General features: G+C 38.0%; 1 protein-coding gene across 2 annotated transcripts in view; it reads right to left on the minus strand.

Moving 5' to 3' along the window:
• LOC137293899 (chromatin-remodeling ATPase INO80-like) overlaps positions 1–23,936 on the minus strand; it is a 66,754-nt gene that overhangs the window by 26,286 nt on the left and 16,532 nt on the right. The window contains exons 11-28 of one of the 2 annotated variants that reach the window (XM_067824701.1): positions 18,740–18,920; positions 16,595–16,662; positions 16,233–16,281; positions 15,526–15,620; positions 14,829–14,942; positions 14,026–14,121; positions 13,670–13,872; positions 13,284–13,368; positions 12,838–12,955; positions 11,887–11,972; positions 11,584–11,751; positions 10,943–11,042; positions 10,518–10,625; positions 9,792–9,882; positions 9,245–9,322; positions 7,747–7,996; positions 7,363–7,491; positions 6,650–6,875 (exon numbers count right to left, since the gene is read on the minus strand). In XM_067824701.1, coding sequence (XP_067680802.1) covers positions 6,650–6,875; positions 7,363–7,491; positions 7,747–7,996; positions 9,245–9,322; positions 9,792–9,882; positions 10,518–10,625; positions 10,943–11,042; positions 11,584–11,751; positions 11,887–11,972; positions 12,838–12,955; positions 13,284–13,368; positions 13,670–13,872; positions 14,026–14,121; positions 14,829–14,942; positions 15,526–15,620; positions 16,233–16,281; positions 16,595–16,662; positions 18,740–18,920 — 2,245 coding nt within the window. Of the gene's footprint in view, positions 1–6,649; positions 6,876–7,362; positions 7,492–7,746; positions 7,997–9,244; positions 9,323–9,791; positions 9,883–10,517; positions 10,626–10,942; positions 11,043–11,583; positions 11,752–11,886; positions 11,973–12,837; positions 12,956–13,283; positions 13,369–13,669; positions 13,873–14,025; positions 14,122–14,828; positions 14,943–15,525; positions 15,621–16,232; positions 16,282–16,594; positions 16,663–18,735; positions 18,921–23,936 lie in introns of both variants that reach the window. The other variant, XM_067824702.1, reaches the window with a different exon arrangement.

A 23,936-nucleotide genomic window follows, 5' to 3' on the forward strand; every position in this document is an offset into this window, starting at 1 on the left:
ATATTAACCATGGTACTGCATTAAATTTAAATGTTTATTTGATGGTGAATAAATAATGAATAGTGAGCAGTGAATTAATTAATGATATTAACAACTTGGAAAGTTCTCAGTTCATTTGGGACCTTCTTAGTGCAGATTTGTACATACATACTCATGGAAATAAATAAGAAACACAAGGAAAGCATTCCTTTATTCTTTCCCAGGTTTCTTCATAAGGTATGTTTTGCACATTCTCTACCCCTAGACTTTATTTAAGTCATATCTTCCCATGTAATCTCTGTTGTAATACAACCCTTTCATGATGCCAGTGTTCCATATTCATGATTGGTTGCAATCAGATTTAGTTGTGCACTCAGCAATGTTCTTTCAAATGTGATCATTTGCAAAACCTCGGTAATTTGCGTATGCTTCAGGAGAACTAAAACTTCTTCCCCTGCGCGATGCACTAAAGTTTCTTCAAGACAGAATCCAGTCATGTAATGGTAGATCAATGGAGTCTCCATTACCCTCACTGAGGGACAAGCTTGCCAGATTAAATATTGTGTGTCACATCAACATAAGTCATCTGCAGAGGAGGGATATTGTGGCCCCACTTTCTATTGCTAGTTTCTTAACAAAGAACAAGGACAGGGGCATCCAAAATAAAACTTGAACCAGTGATTTCAGTGTGACACATTAACTGCTTGCCTACCTCACCATCAATACATGAATCACATACATTAGTGATCAGTCCATAAGCTGACAGTCTTAATTAGGCTGTTACACTTTATATAAAACACAGCAAGAAATAAAATGGTTAATAATTAACCACAGAATTTCAAAGGTTGTGATTTCTCTAAGAGGCTCCCAAAATATTACGCTTGAAATTCTTAAAGAGGGCAACTTGAGCTGCCCCCCAAAAAAGAAGTAAATATATGCTGCTACCCTAATAACATCCAATTGGCCAACTGATAACCTTATTTTTTTTAATATAACACTGAACTAATTAGGAGAGCATTTCCCAACATGAAGCTGATTATGACTGGAATCTAAATAAGCTGCACTTGACTGTACAGTTTGTTTTGACAACACTGTCAGTCTGTAGGCTTGACATCCAAGGGAAAACTCATCCCCAGACAGCCTATCAGATAACAACTTACCCCCCCCTCAAGCACTTACATAGGGAATACTGTGAGTTAATCAACAATCTAGCAACAACAGGAACAGCTATCTCGCCCACACATAAGGCAATACCCATATGACACACCAAATTATCATTATCCACTGATGTACAAAGCATATGGGAGGAACACAATCACTGTCTGTATTCTGCCAGCAAACTATTACACCCAAGTTGGTTGTAACACTTATTTCTTAATTATAAAATCATGTTTCAAGTTCTGAGAATGTAAACATATTATTTGGATATTATCAAGTGAACAGAATTTACAGTATCAGCAAAAACATTTTATTAGTGTGTATGTGCAAGCAACTCACTGAATGAGCCTCTGTGATAAAAGTCAAAGACATTTATGATGAATGTACATGCAATTCATTCATGTAATAATGTGAATGAGGAGCATCCAATCTGTAAAAATAACTCACATGTCAATTCACTTGTAAACATCTGCAAATCATGCCATGTAATTTTTTCCTGACATCTATCATAGAACACTTTAAATAACCTTAACGATAAAGACTGGATTGAAATCGTATGGTGAAATGAATGCTGATCAGTCAAAGGGAGGCAACTCTTTCAAGGTAATTGTGTTACTGCTTCAGTAAAGGTGTAAAAAATACAAATTGGTAAAAACAAAAGAAAATATAAATAATCTGTTGAAAAAAAATTAAAATAATAAAAACTCAAAAGAAATACAACCCAATAAAAAAATATCACCCAACATGACAGTATTTTTAAGTAGATAAACAGTCTTCCCTTGCTCTAAATTTCAGCCACCACAGATTTGGTTAAGCAGACGGGTAATGAATCTCTCCAATAAGCTGAATTATTTCCACCTGAAAAATCCTACCAAACGAAAAAAAAAAACCCCAAAAAACCCCAATAAACCCATTAGGAATTACTTTCCTTAGGACGGTTAACATAGTAACATTGGAGTCCTTGGGATATGGTGCAAGAATCTAATTGTTGAAACCTCCAACAGTATCAAAATACACATACAGGCTATTGGAGTCTCAAACAAGTTCAACAGTTGACCTAGAATGCACATGGACCAAAACTGTTTCATGCAATATTTGTTTAATAGCATGGTGTTGATGCAATTTAACAAGTGTTTAGAGGTAAGGTGCTCAGTGGTTGTGTTAAATTAAATATACATATCTGAGCATGGTGAACAGTACTGAGATTTAAAATATGAGTCATCAGAAGACGACATATCCCCCCGCCCCCAACATATTTGAAAGGACAACTCATCTGAAGGTTACTTGATGTATTTTTAGACTAAGTTTGAATCGTTTCCATGGAAATCATTAAAAACATGAAAATGTAAACAGCAAAAGGCACCACTTCAAGATCTGCCTCACATATCTGCCAAGATCAGTTGAAAGATATCAAATGGTTTTCCAGTTGCTCTGGAAACGAAGCCCATCCCTCCATTTTGAGACTAAGTCCGAAATGTTTCCATGGAAATTGAGAAAATAGTAAATCACAAAAACCTGTAAATACCCAAAGGCACAACTTTAGGTTCTGATTCATATATCTACTAAGATTTGCAGAAAAATATTGAATGGTTTTTGAGTTCTGCTCCGGAAACGAAGCCCATCCCACCATTACACAAACACCAAAATGTTCCATGGAAAAATAAAAACAAGAGTCATCAGAAGATGACATATCCCCCTGGCCCCTACATGTTTGAAAGGACAAATCATCTGGCAGTTACTTATTGTTCTTCTAAACAAAGTTTGAATTGTTTCCATGGAATTCATGAAAAATATAAATGCCATATAGCTGTAATCAGCAAAAGTCATCATTTCAAGATCTGTCTCATATAATGCCAAGATCTGTTGAAAGATTTGAAATGGTTTTTGAGTTGTGCTCCGGAAACGAAGCCTATCCCTCCATTTTGAAACTAAGTTCGAAACGTGTCCATGGAACCAAGAAAATAATAAATCACAAATGCCTGTAAATACCAAAAGGCACCACTTTGGGGTCTGCCACACATATCTTCCAAGTTTTACTAACACATATTATGAAGGTTTTGAGTTCTGCTCCGGAAACAAAACACACCTCTCACTTTTGAGATGAAGTCTGAAATGCTTCCATGGAAAAAGCAAAAATAAGAAATCACAAAGAAATCACCTGTACACAGCAAAAGGCAACACTTTAGGTCCTGATTGATATATCTACCAAATTTTGAAGAAAAAAATTAAGACGTTTTTCAGTTCTGCTCTGGAAACGAAACACACCTCTCACTTTTGAGGACCCATGAAGGTCCCGGGGTAGAATAGGCCTTCAGCAACCCATGCTTGGCATAAAAGGTGACTATGCTTGTCGTAAGAGGCGACTAACGGGATCGGGTGGTCAGACTAGCTGACTTGGTTGACACATGTCATCGGTTCCCCATTGCGCAGATCGATGCTCATGTTGTTGATCACTGGATTGTCTGGTCCAGACTCGATTATTTACAGACCGTCGCCATATAGCTGGAATATTGCTAAGTGCGACGTAAAACTAAACTCACTCACTCACTCACTTTTGAGACCAAGTTCGAAATGTTTCCATGGAAACCAAGAAAATAATAAATCACAAATGCCTGTACATAGCAAAAGGCACCACTTTAGGTCCTGATTGATATATCTACCAAATTTTGAAGAAAAAAATTAAGACGTTTTTCAGTTCTGCTCTGGAAACGAAACACACCTCTCACTTTTGAGACCAAGTTCGAAATGTTTCCATGGAAACCAAGAAAATAATAAATCACAAATGCCTGTACATAGCAAAAGGCACTACTTTGGGGTCTGCCACACATATCTACCAAGTTTTGCTGAAAGATATTAAGAAGTTTTTGAGTTCTGCTCCGGGAAACGAAACACACCTCTCACTTTTGAGACCAAGTCCGAAATATTTCCATGGAAACCAAGAAAATAAGAAATCACAAAAACCTGTACATAGCAAAAGGCACCACTTAAGGTTCTGATTGATATATCTGCCAAATATTGAACTGTTTTTGAGTTCTGCTCCATTTGAGACTAAGTCTGAAACGTTACCATCTAAACTGAGGAAATAATAAATCACGAGAACCTGTGTATACCAAAAGGCACCACTTTGGGGTCTGCCACACATATCTACCAAGTCTTGCAGAAAAACATTGAATGGTTTTTGATTTCAGCTCCGGAAATGAAGCCCTTCCCACCATTAGACTAACACCAAAATGTTCCATGGAAGAAAAAAAAAAAAAAAATAAAATAAAATAAAAATGCCAAAAATCTGTAAATAGCAAAAGGCACAACCATAGGTTGAGATTATTATATCTATCAAGTTTGGTCTAAAATATTGAACAGTGTCTGAGTTATGCTCCGGAAACAAAATGATTACGGATGGATAGACAGACAGACAGACGAGGTGTCGACTATATATCCCCCCGCATTACATGCCGGGGGGATAAAAACCAAAGGTAAATACAATCTCCAGATCATCTGATTTGCTTTGGCAAAGTGATAGTTTGTGTGACATCGAAGTTATTTCATGAATTCTGTGTTGTGAAATGACTTACGATGTACAAATCTTTTTTTCCATTTGTAGCCTTATTGCTATTTATTCTTGATAAATACGTTATCAAAGCTGTGTGGTTGGTGGTCTTAGAAGTGATCAACCATTTGCTACTCAAGAGCTGCACCTCAATTACTGTACAGACTGCAAAGAGTAGGGGTCAAAGAGGTTCATTTCCCTGGAAAATGCATAGACAGTAAAGAACAAGGCTACTCAGGGCTATTGAGTACGGGAATAGTCAGCAGTGTCTATACCATTTCCTGTAACAAACAGCTTCTGTGAAATGGTATGACAAAATTTCATAAGACCTCTGTTCATCCAGCAGGAAAATGGTACCTGGTGGGATACATCATGTGACCTAACCTCCCAGCACCCCACAGGCACCTGTGGTTATCCAGGGTAATAATAATAATTAATGCTGTTACACACTGTCAGTGGATACCAAGTGCTATAAAGATCCATTACTAAACACATGAGCATTAATCAAGCACCACCGAAAATAACAGTCGATTGTAACAAAAAAGGATAAAAACAGATGAGTCAAACAGTTACATCTATATACGCATGCAGTTAGCACAAAATTCATGTGCTGACTCAATTGCATCCTTTTCATGCTAAAGTTCTGTCATGGTACAAGCGACTGAGGGGTATGAAAAGGTGAAATGAAGTATTCTCATTGCTTTCTTATTGACACATTAATAAGTGAACAGCGCTGAAATTGAACTTTTTTTAACATGCCGAGGCGTAGGCTTTCTGAAAATACCAGATGGCAGATTATTGGTATGAATGAAGCTGGTGAGACACAGATCCATGACCAATGCCAAAGATCTGAGAACAATGGAGAGTGGATGTTTGTCTCTCGACTAGCACCATCCGCAGGAGGCTCAGGTCCACTGGACTCCGTGCACGTCATCCAATCAGATGTCCCTTACTCACTGATAGACACAAGGCTCAACATTTGGCATGGTGTAATCAACGGCAAAACCACAATCTGAGGACATGGCACAGGATTCATTAGTCCGATGAAAGCTGTTTTCTTCATCGTGTTACTGATGGCCATTGGTGAGTTTGGAGAGGAGTAATGAGGCTTATCAACAGCGGATGATCCATGCAGCTGAACCCTTTGGCGATGGCTCTGTAATGGTGTGGGGGTGTATCTCCTATGACTGTAAGCTGAATTGTATCACCATTCACGGGACACTCAATGGTCAGAGATACCAACAGGAAGTACTGGAAGCTGCTGTTGTCCCACATTTTGATAACCACCCCCTCGCCACTCAGCCAGTATTTATGGATGATAATGCTAGACCCCATCGTTCCGGAGCTGTTATCGCATACTTGCAGAAAAACGCAGTTGACAGATTACATTGGCCTGCGAGAAGCCTTGATCTCAACCCAACTGTGCATTTATGGGACCATCTGGGATGTCAAGTTCAAGCAAGGGATCCACCTGTTCAAAATCTACAGGAATTAGCTGAGGCTCTTCATTAGGAATGGCAGAGGATTCTAATGATACACATTCTGTGTTAAATTTCTAGCATGAAGAGGAGGGTTGCAGCAGTTATCTGTGCGAGGGGAGGATACACCAAATACTGATGTCATCACTATTGTTGGCTTAGGATTGAACAGTGACCGTTTTTTGAGAACTTTTGTATATGTTGGACCACAGACATTGTCTGTGTGACCATAGTTTTGGACACGATTATTGAAAATGTTTTTAGTGCCCCCATATGACCGTCAATAAATTACAGCCGAAAGTAGCAGCAGTGTAGTAGTTGATGGATTGACACTTTAGATTGTTCAGTTAACGAAATTTTAACCATGTGTTTGGTTTCCATACCATGAATGACCAGTGTGTTGTGTTTAACACAATCTTATAGCATGAAAATGGGTGGTGCTTAATTAATGCTCATGTGTATATTATTAAGACAATGTTCTTCCTACCTGGGATGAACACAGCTGAGTATCCATGGCGAGGTTGTACAGCTGCAAGCCCACCAAGTGGACGTGGGAAGAATGTCATGGCTGGCCATCTTACATCCATGTATCTTTCTGGTGTGCCGTACAACAGAGCTCTCTTAGCATTCAGTGTACCACACAGGTCCTGCTTCAGCTTCTGCCAGGCTGCACTGCGGTCCACAGTGTACCACTCAATAGATCCACACCGCACCTGAAATTAGTTCACATGCAGTTCATTAAATGTCATTAATTTCTGGTGTTGATGGATATTTTGTTGTTTCTCTTGCATTTATTGAGGATATCAGTCACAAATGTTACAATTCTGGCTAAATATTTTACTCTTCAAATACAGTATTTTTTAGCAAATTGTTTTAACCTTGATTACATGCTTGCAAAGCATTAACAATGAAAACAGGATAACACAAAATTTGAAGTTATTTGCTTACAAACACATTTTAAATATTTTCACATTACAAAAGGAAATCAAGGATATTTCCATCCTCCCTTCATTTTTTCATTTTCTAGCTATATTTGTGCTTCAGTTATGATCACAGTAATGATCAAAACATCAGTTATCAATAAAACAGTTCCAAAATACACCATACACAAAAAACATTAACAACCATTGCACAGTATTTAAGAGTTGTCAACTGTTAAACACAAACATGAGAAACACACAGTTGTGGTAGCTGCCCTACCTTAGGTATGCAGTTGTAGAGGAAGGCTGGAAGTTCAGTGGGCTGACATTTAAACACTCTATCTGGCCTCAGTCTATGTGGATGAAGCGGTAGAGAGATTTCATCCAAAACTGGATTCCGTTTAGGGGACTAGAAAAACAAAATATGAACCATAACAATGGTACCTGCATGATGAGAACAATGCAGTAAGGCGTCTGAAATTATTATAAACAATATGCATCACAGTGATATTTAATAGTCTTTTATACCTATATACTGATAGACAGTTCAAGGATTTAAATGGAAGTGCCCTTCTTCAGTTAACTGCTAAATTATTACTTCAATAATACTGGGGTTGTGATAAGGATCTCTTGACTTTCATCTTAATATTAAACAGTGAATTACCTTGGTTGGTGAATGAGGCGGACTCAGCTGATGCCTCTTCTGTGCAGCAGCTAGACGCAGGTGCCGTAGTCGTATCTGTCGATGACTAGCTGTCTCGCTGATGTAGTGAAGGACATGTGTTTCATGAGATGTGATTCTGGACGTGTTGGAGGCAAACACAAGCTGGCGAAGGTTGGGACTTGCATCCAAGTTGGTGAATGAGGTAACTTCACACGGTTGAAGAAGCAGGAGCTGGTTTGAAAGTTGCTTGCTGGAATGCAAGAAACACATTGCTTACACTGCTACAGGTGCACAGAAGATTCCTATGTTCACCAGGTATAAGAAAACTAAAGATTATATGCAGTCATATTTTCAAACTAAATCAGAAATGTGTGACTATTTAAGTATGATAATATGCTGATGTTAGCAATAATGGTGGGGAGTTATAGGGAATAGAAACCCAAGGTTTTCCACATGCAGGGTTCATACAGAATTTCAAGACCAAAATTTAAGGCTGTTTCAAGGCTTTTCTGGGCAAAACTAAGGCTAATAAGACAAGCAATTATATTAGTAAACATAATAAAGCAATTAAAAAACACAACTTCTGAGCACTGTTAGGTTTAATCTAAAATCTAAAACAGTAAAATGCAAAACCTTACCTAGACAGACATCACGGTTTAAGACCATTAGACCTCACTAAGTCTGCAGGCATCCAAATGCCATGAACACCAAAGAAAGAATATATCAGGAAAGTATCTTCATACTTTTAAAATTAACTTTTAACAGTTTAACCAATCTATATTACTAATAACTACACCCACACTTCAGATATTACCTAGCAGAGAAAATCTTCACTTCATCAAGCTTCAACTTGAAATTCAAGGCTTTTTCAAGCTTTTAAGTCTTCTTATGGGATTTTTAAGACAAAAATAGATTTTTGCAGGCTTTTTAAGGGTAAGTGCCCTAATTCCAGGCTTTTTCAAGAATGTATGAACCCTGCACACGGCTGAGCATATATGTTTGACACACAACTGCTCTAAACTGCCTTTGCAATGTGGTCTGTTTAATGTTGGAGGACAGCACTGCATCAAAGTGACATTATGCCAAGCTTCGGATACTTCAATGATCAAAGATAATTGTCATCACTCTTGTTTTGTTTGTTGTTTAACAACACACTCAGCAATATTCCAGTTTACTGCAGTTTCTAGTAAATTTTCAAGCCTGGACCTGACAATCCAGGGATCAACATAATGAGTATCCATCTACACAACTGTACAATACGATGACGTCAGACAGCCTGACTGCTTGGTCCTGTCACTCGCCCAACACAAACTTGGGCTGCTGAGGGACAATTTTAACTGGGATCTTCACAGATGATTCACAATGTTGAGGTATCGACACAGTCATGCAGGAGACGAAAATGCTGCTTCATTCAAATGACAATGTGTTGAGATTTAATACAACTTAGAAGGCTACTGGTGTGTGTGAGAGAGAGAGAAGAAGAAAGATTCCAAGTCACCTGTCACTCTCGTGGGTCCAGCTGGCATAATGGTGTATCCTGTAAGCTTCTTTCAACCACAAGAAAACAGCTAGCCACCTGTACAGAACATGTTATCAAATGTTATAACACATTCAATTTCAAAATCATTTATCACTTTAGAAAGGAAGATGGCAGCTTTCTAATCCACAACAGAGTTTGATAACATGGATATTTGACATTTCCTTTGTTGTTCTGGTAGTATAAAGAAAGGGGGTAGAATTCTTAAATTTTTGAGAATTACTATTGTCATTTCATTATTTCAAGCAAATTTTAAAGATAATACTTTTGTGTGAATACCACAGTGAAATACAATCACCACCTTTAAATACTTCAATATCTTTCACAACAAGCTGCATCATGAAGGGCATACATTGGTTTGTTACAGATAGTGTAATACAGGGTCTGGTCCTTAAAAGAAGGTGTAAGGTTAAATTGTTCAAGTCTATTTCTTGTCAACCGGCATGCCTTTCACAGATTTTTCTACACAGTGAAAGTTTATTATAGAAGGCTTGTTAATGCTGCCTACCTGACCAACAGTCCTCCCATGTAAGCAGTCAGCTCTGCCGGGGACATGTTGATGAAGCGGAGAAATGAGAAACAACTATGTACATGTGAACCTGCAAGATACAAAACAGAACATGTTTACCAGCGACAGAATGTGCTCTATGATGGGTATCAAACAGTTTTGAGCCTATCATACGTGGACCTGAAATAATGTTATGTGCTGAATCATTTCTTAACATAGTCCCCATGCAGTTTAATACACATTTTTCATCCGTTTTCCAAGTCAGTTCTGGCTAGTTGAGGTAAACCAGCCCTCAATAGTTCGTCCTTGTTACACCATTACAACTGAGGGGATATCTTCCAGGTTACCACATTAATTCACCTATATTTGGTTGTGGCATGTGCTGGGACAGCCCCTAGGCAACTCATTAAACTGTTTTGGAAATATTTATGATTGCTCCATTTCAATCCCAAAACTGGGAAACAATGTCTGAACAAGCACAGGCTAATACAAATATACATGGTATGTAAGCATAACAATGTGCTAGGCTCAAAACCTTCTGATATTGCTTCATAAATGCATTTACAATTCAAAATGTTACTTCATGTCAAGCACAGATACAGTTGTTTTGCAAATTTAGTTGTTGAAATTGTTATTAAACAGACAGTTGACAACTTAAGCATCAAAACTTTTATTTGAAACTGAAGGTCACATATCTGAAGAACATCTTACAGGAACAAGACTTACTGGAATGAGACTGGGGAAATAGTGTGTGATGAATGTGTTCTGATGAAAATATGTACATCATGCTATACAAAACTTTGGCCTTGCTTGGCTGAGCACTTTCGAGAATACCTGGGAATGAAGAAGTGAGAATTATGATCCTTGATTTGTTATTTCACGAAGAAACATGTGGTACAAACAGCAACATTGATAATGAAAATCATGTGATTAATATGGTCAGGTTGCTAGTGTTAAGGATGACATTGTGTATTTAGTCCAGTTGGACAAAAATGTGACTAGAATACCTTTCTTTCATGCAGCCTAATGAAAATGCAGACTAATGCCTAGCAAATATATGTTGTTGATGCCAACTATCCAAGGTACATCGCTATATGGCTGAAATATTGCCGATGTCATGTAAAATTTTCACTCACTACACATTTCCTTACCTTCACGGTAGATAAGTTTTGGCACCAAATATGGCTCAAGAGCCATGTAGAAAGGGGACTTAGGTTCTCGCCTTTCAAACAAATCAGGATGATTGCAAACCTGCAAGAAAACAAAAGCTGAAAGTCAGTACATGTGTTAAAATCTAATGCATATTCACTTTTAACAATGAAATACAATACTGGAGAATCACAGCAAACAATCAGCATTTCAGTATCAGAAAGTAATGCCTTAACAATCTTAATCACTGAGCAAGTTTCTTCATTAGTGGACTTGAATGAAAAGTACCTGGTTGGGGAATACTTAATGTATCCAGCAAAAAAAGTTGTGTTTATTTTGCTGTTCAGTAATAATGACTGGACCGTCCTAGGAGGTTAACCATGGTGTGATTCTGTGTTCAGTTTGCTAATTCATGATTCACTCAGCAACATTGCAGCTCAGGGAAAGCTTTGAAAAACAGTGATTAAAATCTGTCAAAGAATCCACTTTGAGAACAATGACATGCAAAGCACCACAAAAACCTTGTGTAACTACATAACACCTTGGACACATCTTATGAAAAGCACAAGGCAAGGTGCTTATAATAACCCATCGCTTCTACATGTATGTATTGTAGAGCAAGACTTGGACATGTAACACAGACCTTCCTGAACTGCATGACGAGGTTCATGAGACTGCTGGTGGTGGACTGAGCCTGGGAGGTATTGGACGTGGCACTGTTGATGAGATCCTCGATGGAAATCTTGTTTTTAACTGCCTGGTAAAGGAACTTCTGCCGTGATGTCAGAGGGCAGTACACCAACACCTCAATCTACAACAAATATGTCACATGTTGATGTTACTCTCAGATCAACAAAGTTTTAAATGATAAGATTTGCTACCTGCCTCAAACGTTTTAGCAAAAAATGTACATTTGTAGAAACCACATGAAAGGATTTAATGTTACCTTGTCTGACAGTTCATTTTCTACATCTTTCTTGACCCTCCTCAACATAAAAGGCTTCAGGATCATGTGGAGTCTTCCCAGTTGATCTGCAATAAAGAATCAATAAAATTTGAAGTCTGTGCAAAGATGCATTAACGTAATCAGTCATCTGGCATATGGAGTAATTTGATCAATTGTTTATTGAACTAAACTAAACTAAAATCCTGCAGTGAATGAAATGGCTTCAAGTAAGTGCCATTAATGTTTCTGAAGTAAAATAGCAAATGAAGGGTCATAAATCAAAACAAAAACTAAGGACAGAAAGGAAGTATAATTCAACTCTGTAGGTGGGCTACTGTACATATGCTAACTCATTTTATAATACAAATATATCTAGCACAGGTTTCCCCCTAGACATTTATATTCAGGTTGACTCTCAAATTTTCTTTTTCTTTCAGTGGGTAGGTGGGGGGCTATGGTGGGGGGAAGAGAGAGAAAAGGAGAATCAAATCTAAATGTGCTTAATCAAATCTAAATGTGGTGGTGAAACAGTTTACAAAGATAATCATCTTTAAACTAACACCATCTTTCTTTTTCAGGTATATGCCTCTATGTCTGAATTCTAAAAAAATTATTGAGGACTCAGTTTGAAATCAGAAATCAATTCAGTTACATTTATTGCATACAGCATGGAATTGTGTGGTTTTGATTAGTGATTTTATTGCATAAGAAGCAACACAGTACTGTTTGCTATGCAAATTTTCACTGCACACTGCGTCATATATGCATGTTTTCAGCATCAAGGGGAACCCTGATAGTAGACAAATATTACTCTGTATTCATAGATTATGTAATGCATGGAAATAACCACCATATGCACATACAGACTGGAAATGGGGCACCATACACTGGAGGCAAAACTATATTATTTCTGACACTTCCAATCCAAAATTTAAATGTAAACAACCCTACCTGCATCAATGCCTGACTGTTTCTCTGCATGACTCTCAATGTCTTTGGAGAACCATTCATTGAACTCGTCGTGTGAGTCAAATAATGTCGGCATGATAAAATGCAACAAGGCCCACAACTGAAAGAGAATATAATAAGTCTCTCAAAGAGTCAAATAATGGGATATTAATGACAAGTGTAAGATACTATGGAAGGATACTATGGAAGAACTGTCCTGTTCTCAACCATTATCATTAACTACCTGCAGCTCAAGAGAGTGAGTGCAGGGATGATAAGCCAAAGATTAAAAATCAGATAAAACCTCAGAACTGAACCCACCATCAGCAGATCATGACTTTGGGATTCACCTGTGTGGACAATTAAGGTATTTATTCCACTAGTGCATCCTAAATATGTCCTTGCACAAATTGTGCATCGTAACAAACATCTATAAAGATCATGTTTACCTCAGCCATACTGTTCTGGATAGGGGTCCCTGTAAGCAGCAGCCTATTTCGACAGTTGAATCCAAGCAGAATCTTCCACCGAACACTAAGGACAATGAAATATTTTAGAATGTAAAAAAAACCACTGTTCCTAATCTTTCTACTAATAGAGAATTAAGTTATACTCTTTGTTATTAAAAATCAATTTCATCAAAGATTCCTTGACTTGACAATGAAAAGACGAGCATAATATTTGGCATAATATTTGGGGAGTACGTTATCCACACTGTGATAGTTGCATATGTCAATCCTTAAATGCGCTCTGATTTCAGTGTTATAAAATTGCACTGGCTCTATGAAAACTTAAACTAACATAACGTAGAATAAGCTTAAACCACAAGTCTAACCTTGAGCTACTTTTCAGGGCCTGAGCTTCATCTAGGATCATATATTGCCACTTGATTCTCTGAAAATACTTGACATCCTGAATGACCAGCTGGTAGCTGGTGATAACCACATGGAACGATGCATCTTCTGTGTGAAGACTCCTCTGATCCCAGAACTTGCGTAGAATCCTTCGGTCCTGAGCATTGCCCCAATATGGGACAACCTGAAAGGTACAGAATGAGCTCAAAGTACAGCATAGAGTAGTTAATATAGTCTGACTATCTAAACTTTGCCAAATGATGACCCAACAGTTGGAGCATACACTTCTTTAACATAAGCTGATGGAGAAATTATGCATAAATCTAATCACACCTACCTTGAACTTGGAGACAAATCTGGCACACTCCTGCTGCCAGTTGTGAAGCGTTGAGGCTGGAGCTATTATGAGGAAAGGCCCCCATATTGACTGAAACTATGAAAGAAAATACACATGTGAATGAGTGAGTTTAGTTCTACACCGCTTTAAGAACATTCCAGTAATATTACTGTGCAGACTTCAGAAATGGGATTCACACTTTATGCCCATATGGGAAATCGAAGCTGTGTCTTTGGTGTGACGAGCTACCCCAATGTCCCGTACAAAAATTAGAGTTTCTGTGCTGACAACAACAGACCATTCTCATTTCTACTGAGATAAATTTAGTTTTGCAATCCTCCAAATCGAAAACAAAAATCTATTAATTTTCTGACTGTCTCTGGCCTAAGGTAACAAATGCTACAAGGTATATCTGGCATACATACACAAGTCTTCCCATTATTCCAAAAGTGATTTTATTGCTAAGGTTATCTTAAATCCAAACTTTTTACAGACAGTTGTGGAATTATGATTGCTGTGTATAAGCTCTGCATCAGATTGCACATAACACATAATGTTACATAAAAGAGAAACAATTCAGTGACACACTGTCAACACACACACCACACTCATGTGCTGGGGTTCTATGCAACCAAGCATCATAAAAAAGAACAGAAGACAAACATGTTTTCATTGCAGATAAGGGATCATGTATTTGGTTTCATTTGTTTCATTCAGGGTCACTTTGTAGTGGTACGCAAATTAGCAGGTTTATACAAGGAGGCTGCCTTATATGGGGCATAACAAGGTAAGTTTTGACGTACCTCTGCCAGATGTGCCAGGAATGCTATACTCTGGACTGTTTTTCCCAATCCCATCTCATCAGCCAGGATGCCATTTATACCCTGGTTGTACAAGGTTGCTAGCCAGTTCATGCCCTGAAATTAGTAACATAGGTGATTGCATATGGCAGGCGGCTTTTAACCGATTAAGTGACATGCTTTCAGTATACACCAATGTCTCAAATGGATACAGAATGAAAATACACTACATCCTGTAGGATGCATGGCAATATCCTTTGTAACAAGCACTTGACAAGAAATATGAATTTCTTGTGACAAAAGTAGTCATAAAATCTTACCAAGAATAGAATTAAGTGCACATCCCTGGAATGTGATAACAATTGATACAAATCTTATCCCAGTAAATGTTTGTTATCTATCAGCCCTATGAAAACCTTTGACATTAGTGGACAGACTCAGAGCTAATTTCTTAAATTGCTAACTGGACCTAATTCTTACTTAGGACACACTGTTTTGTAAGATAAGTAAAAACCTTACAGTAACATAAAATATATGGTAACAATGGCAACATAAACAGAATTTACAGGTTTAACAATATTAATTCAAAGAAACATTAAAAAAAACAACACATGTTTGGTTTCTGAAGTACAAAAATATCTGAAACTGGAAGGAAGAATTTACATCATCTCTAGCAATTAATTGCCTCATTTGAACATACCTTCAGTTGGTAGCCTTTCAGTGTGCCCTGAAATATACTTGGCTGTGGCCTTTCTTCTTCACTTGCCAGGACAGGGTTGGCAAGACTAGAACCCACTGAAAGACATTCACAGATTAGACCTTACATGCCTTTGCAGTGTTCACAGCCGGTTTTGTATGAGTGCGCGCTGACATAAAATTATAAATATGTGGACCAAACCTTTTGCGTATGAAAGATTCATTATAATCCTGAATCGTTTCAAAATTGTGGGGGTTTTTTTATGCTAAAGTTACTTTTAAAAATTAAGCAGATCAGAATCTATGGGTCCCTCATAAGCATGCAAAATATTGTTTGCATGCGTTTAGTTTGAAAAACGCTGGTTTCTGCGTTAACACAAGCACTGCTTTACAGTACACACGAAGATCCGGGTTAGAATTGGTCTTCGGCAACCTATGCTTGACATAAACGGCAACTGAAGGAATCGAGTGGTTAAGACTTGATTGACAAATGTCAACATATCCCAATTTCTTAGTCTGATGCTCATGTTGTTGATCACTGGATTGCCTGGGTCAGATTGGATTATTTATAGACTACTACCATACAGCTGAAATATTGCTGAGAGCAGCATTTGACAAACCATCCCAAAAATATTTCTTTATTCTGCGAAAGTAAAATATGCTGGCTAAATATGCTAAGTTGAAACATTATGAAACACAAAGATGACTTACACAACTCATTGCCATTGGTTTTGCTCAACCTGTCATCAAATGAAGAGGTCTGAAGAACAGAAAATAGTGATTTGTAAAAACACTTTCCCAAAGTTTGTACTAGACTACTGTTGAAAATGAGAATAAGAGACATCAAATATTTGAAATGCAGTAACAGCTGCGTTACTGAATTTATACACTCATCATGATAAACTGAAGAAGTGAGCATAGTATTTAATCCATGTCAAAAAGATTCAAACAATATCACTAATTACTAACAGGTTTCATGCACTGGACTAAATTCGAAACCTCGATCATCAGTTGATTGATCTTGTGAAAAGCCTTTCTGGCCTTTCATAATGTGACCTGGAAATACTCTGTACCTTAGTTTGATGAATCTGGAATGCTTGCTCAGCATTAGTTAGAGCTATCCTCTTCATTTCTTCACTATCTGGAAAATTGTTAGAAACAAAACTTTACAAGTGAATCATAAAAAAAATTATACTTAACTGTCTTGACTGGTGCATGCATATACCATCAAAATCTTTCAAAATCAGCATTAATGTCATCTAAGTGGCAATGTATCACTCAACAAAATCAAGAACAAGAGTCATCAGAAGATGACATATCCCCCGGCCCCTACATATTTGAAAGGACAAATCATCTGACAGTTACTTGATGTTCTCTTAGCTTAAGTTTGAATCGTTTCCATCGAAGTCATGAAAACTATAAATGACATATATCTGAAAACAGCAAAAGGCACCACTTCAAGATCTGTCTCATATATCTGCCAAGATCTGTTGAAAGATGTCAAATGGTTTTCGAGTTGTAGTGTGGGAATGAAGCCTATTCCTCTATTTCGAGACTAAGTCAGAATTGTTTCCATGGAAACCAGGAAAAATAAAAATGCCAAAACATTGTAAATAGCAAAAGGCACCACTTTGTGATCTGCTTCAGTTTTGCTGTAAGATATTAAACAGTTTTCGAGTTGTGCTCTGGAAACGAAGCCCTTGCCTTGATTTTGAGACTAACTCAGAATCGTTTCCATGGAAACTGGGAAAATGATAAATCACAAAAATCTGTAAATAGCAAAAGGCACAACTTTAAGGTCTCCTCTACATATCTGCCAAGTTTTGCAGAGAGACATTTAGATGTTTTTGAGTTATGCTCCAGAAACGAAGCCCATCCCTCCATTTTGAGATTAAGCCCGAAAAATTCTAAATCACAAAAACCTGTACATAGCAAAAGGTACCATGTTGGGGTCTGCCACATATATCTACTAAGTTTTGCTGACAGATATTAAGAACTTTTTGAGATGTGCTCCAGAAATGAAACACACCTCTCACTTCTGAGACAAAGTCTGAATCGTTTGCATGGAAACCGAGAAACTAAGAAATCACCAAAAAAACTGTAAATAGCAAAAGGCTCCATTTTAGCTTCTGACGGGTATATCTACCAAGTTTTGCAGAAAAATAAAGAACAGATTTTGAGTTGTGCTCCGGAAACAAAGCCCATCCCTCCATTTTGAGATTAAGTCTGAAATGTTTCCATTGAAACCAAGAAACTAATATATCACAAAAACCTGTAAGTGCCAAAAGGCACAACTTTAGGTTCTGACTCATGTATGGAACAAGTTTTGCGAAAAACATTGAACAGTTTTTGAGATGTGCTCCGGAAACAAAGCCCATCCCTCCATTTTGAGACAAGGTCTGAAACATTTCCATGGAAACGGAGAAAATAATAAATCACAAAAACCTGTAAAGACCAAAAGGCACCACTTTGGGATCTGCCACACATATCTACCAACTTTTGCTAACAGATATTACAAAATGTTTTAGATGTGCTCCGGAAACGAAACACACCTCTCACTTTTGAGACAAAGGCCGAAATGTTTTTATGGAAAGCGAGAAAATGATAAATCACAAAAACCTGTACATAGCAAAAGACATCACTATAGGTTCAGACTGATATATCTACCAAGCTTTGCAGAAAAATATAGAACGTTTTTTGAGTTCTGCTCCGGAAACGAAACATAGCTCTCACTTTTGAGACTATATCCGAAACGTTCCCATGGAAACCGAGAAAATAATAAGTAAAAAAACCTTGTAAATAGCAAAAGGCACCACTTCAGGTTCTGACTGATATATCAATAAAGTTTTGCAGAAAAATATTGAATGTTTTTTGAGTTCTGCTCTGGAAATGAAGCCCACTACACCATTAGACTAACACCAAAATGTTCCATGGAAAAACAAAAAAAAAATAAAAATGCCAAAACTCTGTAAATAGCAAAAGACACAACTATATGTTGAGATTATTATATCTATGAAGTTTGGTGTAAAAATATTGAACGGTTTCTGAGTTATGCTCTGGAAACATAATGATTACGGACGAACGGGCAGACATTACAAGCCGGGGGATAAAAATGTATTATCTTTTCACAGAATTATGCGCAGTAGTTAGTATCAGTTTTCAGTAAATTAGCCATGCAATACTTTTAGATACAGAGTTATGACCAATGTTGTACTTGCCATAGTCATCATCCAAACTTGATAGTTCACTCTGTTTAACCGTCATTTCACTTTCATCCAGCTGACTCAGAATCTTTTCCTTTGCTGCTTCCGAGTCACCTATTAACTTTCGTGCCATAAAATGTGCATAAAGTTCTGTTTGTGTGATCAGGAAATTTAACTTCCGCTGTTGTCGTCTTGCCTAAAAAACAACAACGCAAACAAACTCTCTGATGTTTGATGACTGGAATAGTGTGCTTAAAAAGGAAGTAAGCATAGATGTTAAGTCAGAAATTCCTCTTAATACAACAGTAAGTTATCTCAACACCATAAATGTTCCCTTTAAACCAGCAAATGTTTATCATGGTCACAAGATAAAAATGGCAAGGAAGTTGGTCTATTTACGTTCCACTGAAAACGATGAATGATTATATGAGTCCCAAAAGGGATAAGTGCACAAAACATAAATGAGACACATGGTCCTCCAGGGGTTCAAAAATCCCATTGTCCGATGCCCGGGACAAGTCAGTTTTCATTTTTTGGCAATCAAATAATGGTATCTTACTTGTGAGTGGACTACTAGATAATTTCCACTTCTGGCTTCAAACTGCAAATAATCTTGGTTTTCATTTCACATCTGCTCATAATGAAGCCATGAAAGTTAGCACTAATAACAAAGTAGAGCTAGTAGAGTGCGAAAATATCACTCTTACTATAAAGAGTCCAGTAAACATTAACATCACGCATTGTGTTATAAAATCAGGGCAAGTGGAAAATTAGTGAGGACATGTTACTTTCTTGAAGTCACTTGCCCTGTGGCAAGTGGCTTTTCAAACTATTTTTGAGCCCGTTCTGAAATCTCTATACCAAACAGGATCTGAAATCTGAAATCTGACGCTTTGGGATTAATCACAGGAAACTAGAAAATATCATGTCATATTGTTCTATTTTCACTTTTCTCACCTCGGGGTGAAAATAGCTGGTGGAATAGTGCTGGTTGTTTCTTGACCAGTAGGGGGCTGTGTTGAGATGCACCATAAGTGTGTGCCGACATTGTTCCACTAGCTGTTTGTCACCCCTTGGTGTGACAAGTGAAAATATGTTACTTAATCTTATTTCACACATAAATGCCCTTTACTGATTGGACGAGTGCTCTTCTACTATTTGCAGTATTACCCTGCTTACAAGTGGGTGATATTAATCCCTACTTCGAGTTATTCAATCATTCATCATTCTCATTTGAACCCAAACAGACTGTAACTGGCAACAAGAAGACAAAATCATCAATATCCCCTACACTGGCAAAATAAACCCCAAAAAGGCACATCACTGGGTTATGCTTGATATGTGAACCAAGTTGATGAAGATAGCGCGTATAGTTGCGGACATCTGCTCCGAACAAGGTGACATCATCACAGTCGCAGCCCAAGTGATGTTTCCACGGAAATTGCAAAGATACAATTCATATCTTGGTATAATCATCAAAAGGCACATTTAGGGATCATGCTTGTATACCAAGTTTGGTTAAGTTATCACAAATAGTTTAGGAAATATGCTTCAGAGAAAGTATTGTGGATGGAAGGAGGGAACTCGTTTCTATATCCCCACAATAACAAATTTAATGTCAACATAAGAGAACAAAAACCACTGCTATGCTATGTTTAGTGGACAACTCTCTAACAAAAACATTTTGAGAAGCCTTCTGTTGCTTGCCAGTCAGTTTTTCAATATTGAGTTTCTCACTAACTCGATCATAATAAAAATAAATGTTCATCATGGTTTGATATTGCAAATCCAACACAACACCTGTTTGTAACAAGCATTCTAATAGGTATGAGGAAACAAACTGGCAAACATAAATCAAGGGCAGGTAATTTTAGATTGTGAATACCAAAGGAATCCATCTATGGGCTACGTTCAAGTATCATGTGGAAAGTGATATAGGCCAACATGGTGAGCATGTTAGGTTTTGTGAAAACATATAAAGGATCTCCATTATAGCTTATCTGTACACATCTAAGCAGATCTCAAAAGGGACAGAACTATGCACACCATAATTTTGTGCCAAGGACCACTTGACCACAAGAACACCAATACCCCTTAAAAACACAAAAAGGCCCTGTGTAAATAATAATTGGAAATTTTAACTATGAATTGTATACAGTAAAATACTTTTATAACGAACTACAAGGGACCACTGAAATTAGTTCGTTATATCCGTAGTTCGCTATTCATGAAGACCCACTGAAAGAACAGTAAAATACACTATACAGTACAACACATTCCCACTCAGTTTATTCATACATTCATTCATTCATTTTATGTTCTTTTCACTACAAAGTCAGTAATCTTACACAGGTCACTCGTCACTACACATTCGTCATTGAATATATCGTATTTTAAAAGTCTCACGAGTATCAAAAGCTTCTGTCCACATTTCCGATGTGTGTGGGAGGCATGTACACAGGCCTTTTGAGGGGATGCACTTGTTTTCTATTAAATTGGCGGAAGTATACAAAACTAGGTCGTCAGCGACGGGCCTTACAGCCTCCGGCAATCTGATTGGTTAATAATGCAAACTACAACTTCACATGGGTGTAAAAACTTGAGTGTGTTTTGTACACAAAAGTGTTAGCCATTGACGTCTAACTTATTGGTCAGATTTCAAATTGACCCTGATTGAATTTGCTCAATTGACTATTCACCCCATTAATTAGTGTTAACTGGAACTGTCGAGGATTTCAATGTGAGCATCGCTAATTGACAATGACACTGACTGAGTTCACTCGGTTCGTTATTCACACCGTTAATTAGTCTTACCTGGGACTCGTGGGCATTGCATATCAGTTCGATATGGCCAGTAAGTTCGGTATAGAGAATTCATTATTCACGTTTTTTTTATATGATAACATATAGTGGTTTATTTGGGACTTTTATAACAGTTCGCTATAGCTGTCAGTTCGTTATATCCGTGTTCGTTATAAAAGTATTCTACTGTATATACATATACGTACATATCCTATCTCACGGCTTGCACCTCTCTTGAGTGGAAATGAATTAAACTTTGCTCCAGGTGTACCTTGTCTCTGTCTCCGTGCTGTGCATGCTTCTTTGCCAAGGCACAAACACTAGTCAATGATACAGTACTTAGCATGCACAGTCCTCACCCACATTATCACCTTTAATACTCATTCTTTATTGTGGAGCCATAAAAAAGACAAAACCGAAATGGTGGTAACCTTGAAAAAGGGAGGCAGGGTGGGACCTCATCGTGTGAGATGGGATTAGCAAATATACAATTCATAGTTATTATTTCCAAATTTAAAAGTTATCCATCTCATGACTAGAACTTATCCATGGTAGGAAGGTGGGATGTTGTTTACCCAGAGTTCAAGCGATAACAGCTAAGTGTTGTGCCTATGCAACCATCGGAAGCCAAAATAAAGTAGGCCAATAGCTACCAAGTTTTTCAAATGTGAGGTTTAACTCAAACCCACCGACCTACAAGGAACAATTGCCCACAGAGACCAGGACTCCCAAGCAATGAGGTGTTCAGGACGAATGACTATTTCCAAGGTATCCCCATAATAAAAGTCAAACGACTAGTATCGGGCCAGCCCGTCTTTGATACAACCCCCAAGACACCATCACGTGGAGGGTGAAAAGGTAACTGAATAAAAAAAACCCCTCACAATTTAATGTTCAGTACCACAACATCACCTTATGACTTCCACTACTTACCTCAGTAAGATCACATACATGTGTATAGGTACTCAGAAGCATGAATGCACCAAAAGTGTAATACTTCAGGAATGACTCAAGGGTAACCTGAGCTCACCGACATGATTACGAGGGGCAACTCTCCAGAGAGTTTCAAACAGAGAGGAGAAGTCTAAATCCCAGAAGACATAAATCTTCGCTGATGGGAATCCATCATCTGAACACAAGGATATTGTGCCCTTGACAACTGCTGGGCAAGGATTAGAGGCCCAAAATGATGAAAACCTTGACCATCCGTCACCGACACATCTCCGAGGTAGTGAGATGAGAAAACAGTATTACACTGCCCAAAACAACCCTCCATAATAGCAGCTAAAGAGCAGTTACTACGTAACACTATTAGTTACAATGTTATTATGTAGAGGCCATTGCCCTGGTTTCATGAGGGTTGGATGCGCAGGTGTAGATAAACTGACAAGGGCGTAGGCTCAGAGTATTGCAGCATGTAACCAATGTAAGAGAGTCGTGTGAAAGACTACTGCCTTGGAAGCAGGAGACATGGGTATAAAAAATCTCTTACGCAGAAGGCAGCACTTTTGCCATGCTTTATGGAAAATGCAAAGAGCTCTTACTGAACCGGTATCGAAGATACAAATCTCGGTAGTTGGGAGTTGAACTGAATAGCTAACAGACTGACACTTGGTCAAGTTACCATTTAGAAAGTCTTTGGTAGGAGTTACCACTCTGTAGGCGATGGGTGAAGGGTGTGAGACAGGGTGTTGACAATGACATTCTTTGCCCAGGGAATGTGTCTGGCTCTGGCCCTAATGTTGACAGAGTCTATCAGGTGATAAAACTAAAATGTCAACTGCAGACGTGACGTTGACGCTAGGTAATTGATATACCACACTGGAGTGTATCACCAAATGAGACATCTCGAGAAGAATGAACATGCTGAATTGCCAGTAACACTGCCTTGAACTTGAGAATCATTATGCGGAGTGACTTTCTTTTTATTCCCACTGCCCTGCCACCTGATGATGAAGGAAGTGGGAGCCCCACCATTTCAGGGAAGCGTCCACAAACAAGCGATGGTTTGGATTGAAGGACACCAAGGAGACGCCAACACAAACATTCTGTATGTTTAGCCACCAGTGCAAAATTGGAAGCAGCCTAATCAACTCCATGGGGCTTGAAGATGAGGTCGTAAAAATAGTTGAAGCAGATGAAGTTGCAGCTGACCTCTCTTAGTGAGAGCCTGAGCTGATGTTAGTAAGCTTAGCACCTCTTACCACTGATGCAGAGTGCAGATACTGAATTTTGGTCTGGGAAACAATCAAACAGTATGACTTGTCCTGTGAACTTGAGTCTGTGAGTCCATGGTAACTCCAAGTTCTCATAATTGAGGAGCCTCCCTAACAGTTTGAGCAGTTTGATGGTGAACTCCAAATGGATTTGTAGAACAATCAAATTCTGTTGTACCTGAATGTAATCGTCT

The sequence above is a fragment of the Haliotis asinina genome, chromosome 8 (assembly GCF_037392515.1).
Source record: "Haliotis asinina isolate JCU_RB_2024 chromosome 8, JCU_Hal_asi_v2, whole genome shotgun sequence".
Classification (NCBI taxonomy): Eukaryota; Metazoa; Mollusca; class Gastropoda; order Lepetellida; family Haliotidae; genus Haliotis; species Haliotis asinina.